This window comes from Montipora foliosa, chromosome 9 (genome assembly GCF_036669935.1).
Source record: "Montipora foliosa isolate CH-2021 chromosome 9, ASM3666993v2, whole genome shotgun sequence".
NCBI classification, from domain to species: Eukaryota; Metazoa; Cnidaria; class Anthozoa; order Scleractinia; family Acroporidae; genus Montipora; species Montipora foliosa.
In genome coordinates this window covers 9636871-9639370 of record NC_090877.1, presented here as the reverse complement: position 1 = coordinate 9639370, position 2500 = coordinate 9636871, and the positions used below count along the sequence as shown (strand labels likewise).

The 2500-nt window shown below is 41.2% G+C and overlaps 1 protein-coding gene across 2 annotated transcripts in view; it reads right to left on the bottom strand.

Annotated features, from left to right (window-relative positions):
• Window positions 1-2500, bottom strand: part of LOC137971035 (atrial natriuretic peptide receptor 1-like) — a 37608-nt gene that overhangs the window by 28658 nt on the left and 6450 nt on the right. For both annotated transcript variants that reach the window (XM_068817751.1, XM_068817750.1), the window contains exons 3-5: window positions 1482-1723; window positions 916-1022; window positions 51-370 (exon numbers count right to left, since the gene is read on the bottom strand). In XM_068817751.1, coding sequence (XP_068673852.1) covers window positions 51-370; window positions 916-1022; window positions 1482-1723 — 669 coding nt within the window. The remainder of the gene's footprint in view (window positions 1-50; window positions 371-915; window positions 1023-1481; window positions 1724-2500) is intronic.

Sequence of the window (2500 nt, the reverse complement as noted above, 5' to 3'; positions counted from 1 at the left end):
TAGTCACAGTCTCGCACCTCTGGTGAATCAGTTATTAGTGTCACACTTACAGGTTTGCGTGTTGGGAAGACAGTATCATTAAACTTTTTTTTGACTTGGTCCTCGAACTCTGTGAATGAAGTATTTGCAGCATCCACCACTTTGACTTCCACTATAATGACTGCCTCCAGTGCTTGGAAGTAATCACATACCGTTCTATTATTGGTTGGTGGGGCCAAGTGGTATTGTTCTGGAATTTTCTGATTCAAAATGAATTGCTCCAGCTCAAGTTGGAGCATGATGAACACGTGATCGCCAGTGGTCATTCCCTCGTCGTATGCATACCACATAATTGGAAGGCTCACTCGGGAGCTTGTGATGAACAGCACAACTGAAACAAAATCACTTCTTTCTTAAATCCTTGGAAGATGAATGCATTTCTGTAGTGTTTAAAAAACGAGCAGAAGTGTTTTGTTTTCGAACCCGATAAAACACGTGCTGCGAGTTTTTTGAACGGCTCCAAAACATTCCAGGAGAATATAAGCATACAAGAAAAATAAGCTGTGCCTTATTAGTATGCTTTCTGTAAAGAACTCTAATGAGGAGTGTTTTATCGTGTTTAAAGGTCATACACGTGACGTTTTATCGATGACCTAATTGGCTGTTTCGGACATGAATTATTAATGTATTTTTGAACAAGGAAGTTATTCAGCTAGCCAGCGAGTCTACCAGTCAATTATCAAAATTTGCTTTTTTAAAAAGAGGTCGAAATGTATATTAGCTGACTTAAGAAAGATTTGCTGGCTGACCTTTAGAGCGTTACCCCTTCATCAGAGCGAATTAGGAATTGCGGGTGGTTTATACCAGGAGATGGTGGAACCATGGTCACATAAATACACGAATACGAAATTTAAACGGACTTAACGCTGTACGTACTTCTGGCGTTTTCGTTGATCGTTTTCATAAGTTCTTTCATAAACGCTGGGAGATCTGTAACATCGGTTGTGCTACATTTGGCCCCTACTTGTAACTTCGTTAGACACCTGTGAGAACAAAGGAAATCAACATCTTTGAAAGTTAACATTGATTGAATTATGCAGCGTCTCGAAAGCAACTCAACCCTTATTCATGATCTAAATTAATAATTCTCCACAAGGAGCTTTACAAGAACGATTCAACAAATAATGCAGGCCAGCAGAACAGATTTAAGCCTCCTTACAGAGGCGGCTAGGCAGACGAACTGAGCGATTGAATAAAGGACTTCACAAAACAATTCCAGATAGTATCCAGAGCGAGACCTTTAACCTATATTAGCGTGTTCACGGAAGGACTGAAACAAGCATTGAAATGAGGCTTGTGCGGGGAATATATGATATATATGCTGATGTCCAATCTCACCCCCATAGAACTCTTGCTTGTAAAGCGCAATTGAATATGTCAATAGAAAATGCGCTATATAAATTCATTACCATTATCATATCAATAAAGCGTAACAATCGTACCCAAATGTAAAAAGTGGTTTTGTCAACCGAACTTTAATTCCATCCTTTTCAAACTGCTCTTTGACTCCGTCCTTAATCCCAATGTAGTAACTAGAATTTTCGTACAAAATAGCAACTTGACTCCAGTTGAATTTCCGAAGCAACATAGCTAGACCTCTGGACAGCTTTGGAAGCTCGACTTGAACTTTTGTGCTGACATATGTGGAGTACTTGTTGCTGTCGTACGATGGTACATTGCACATCTACAAAGGTAAAATAGCATGCGGCTACAGTCAGAGAGAGTCTATTTAAACACGCAGGCGCACTATAAAAGTGGTAGCTTCACGCTCTGCTTTTGTTCGAATTCATTCAAGCACAACTTAGTATCCAAGGCGGATAGTGGTCAACAAACAGCAGCGAAGAGATGGAACGCCTAAAAGATCTTTCCAACGTGAAGAAAAGGGACGGAGGAATGAATAAAGAACGACAGATAACATCTCATAACATATTACGGACACATTATCATTTGACACTTTGTTATTGAACAAATTACCACAGATCTCTGCTTGCGATCACAGGTTGATTGACAGATCATCCGCACGTTCCTAAGGCCCCACGCCGTCCACACGTATCGGGATATTTTTGAATCCGCAAATTTTTCTTTCTGGATACGCCTTCCGTCCACACGTATCCGGCAAATTCGCTGACGAATCCGAAACTTTTTGAATACACTCTCCAGAGTGGATATGTTTTAATCCGCTCTAAATCCGGAGCCGTGTAGACGCTAAATCCGGAATTTTTTCCCTCCGGATGACGTAACAAGATCGAGCCCAGTTCCTTACCGTGAAATCAATTCTGAAGATTGCTGCCGAGGGCTTCATGGAGCATGCTCTGTTACCTCTGTTTCCTTGAGGAGTCCTGAGTCCGGATACGTTTCGGATACGTGTAGACGGGCAAATTGGATTTGAATGGGCTACAAGTGGATGGGAATATGTCGAATCCGGAGATTAAAAAATATCCGGATAAATGTGGACGGGGCC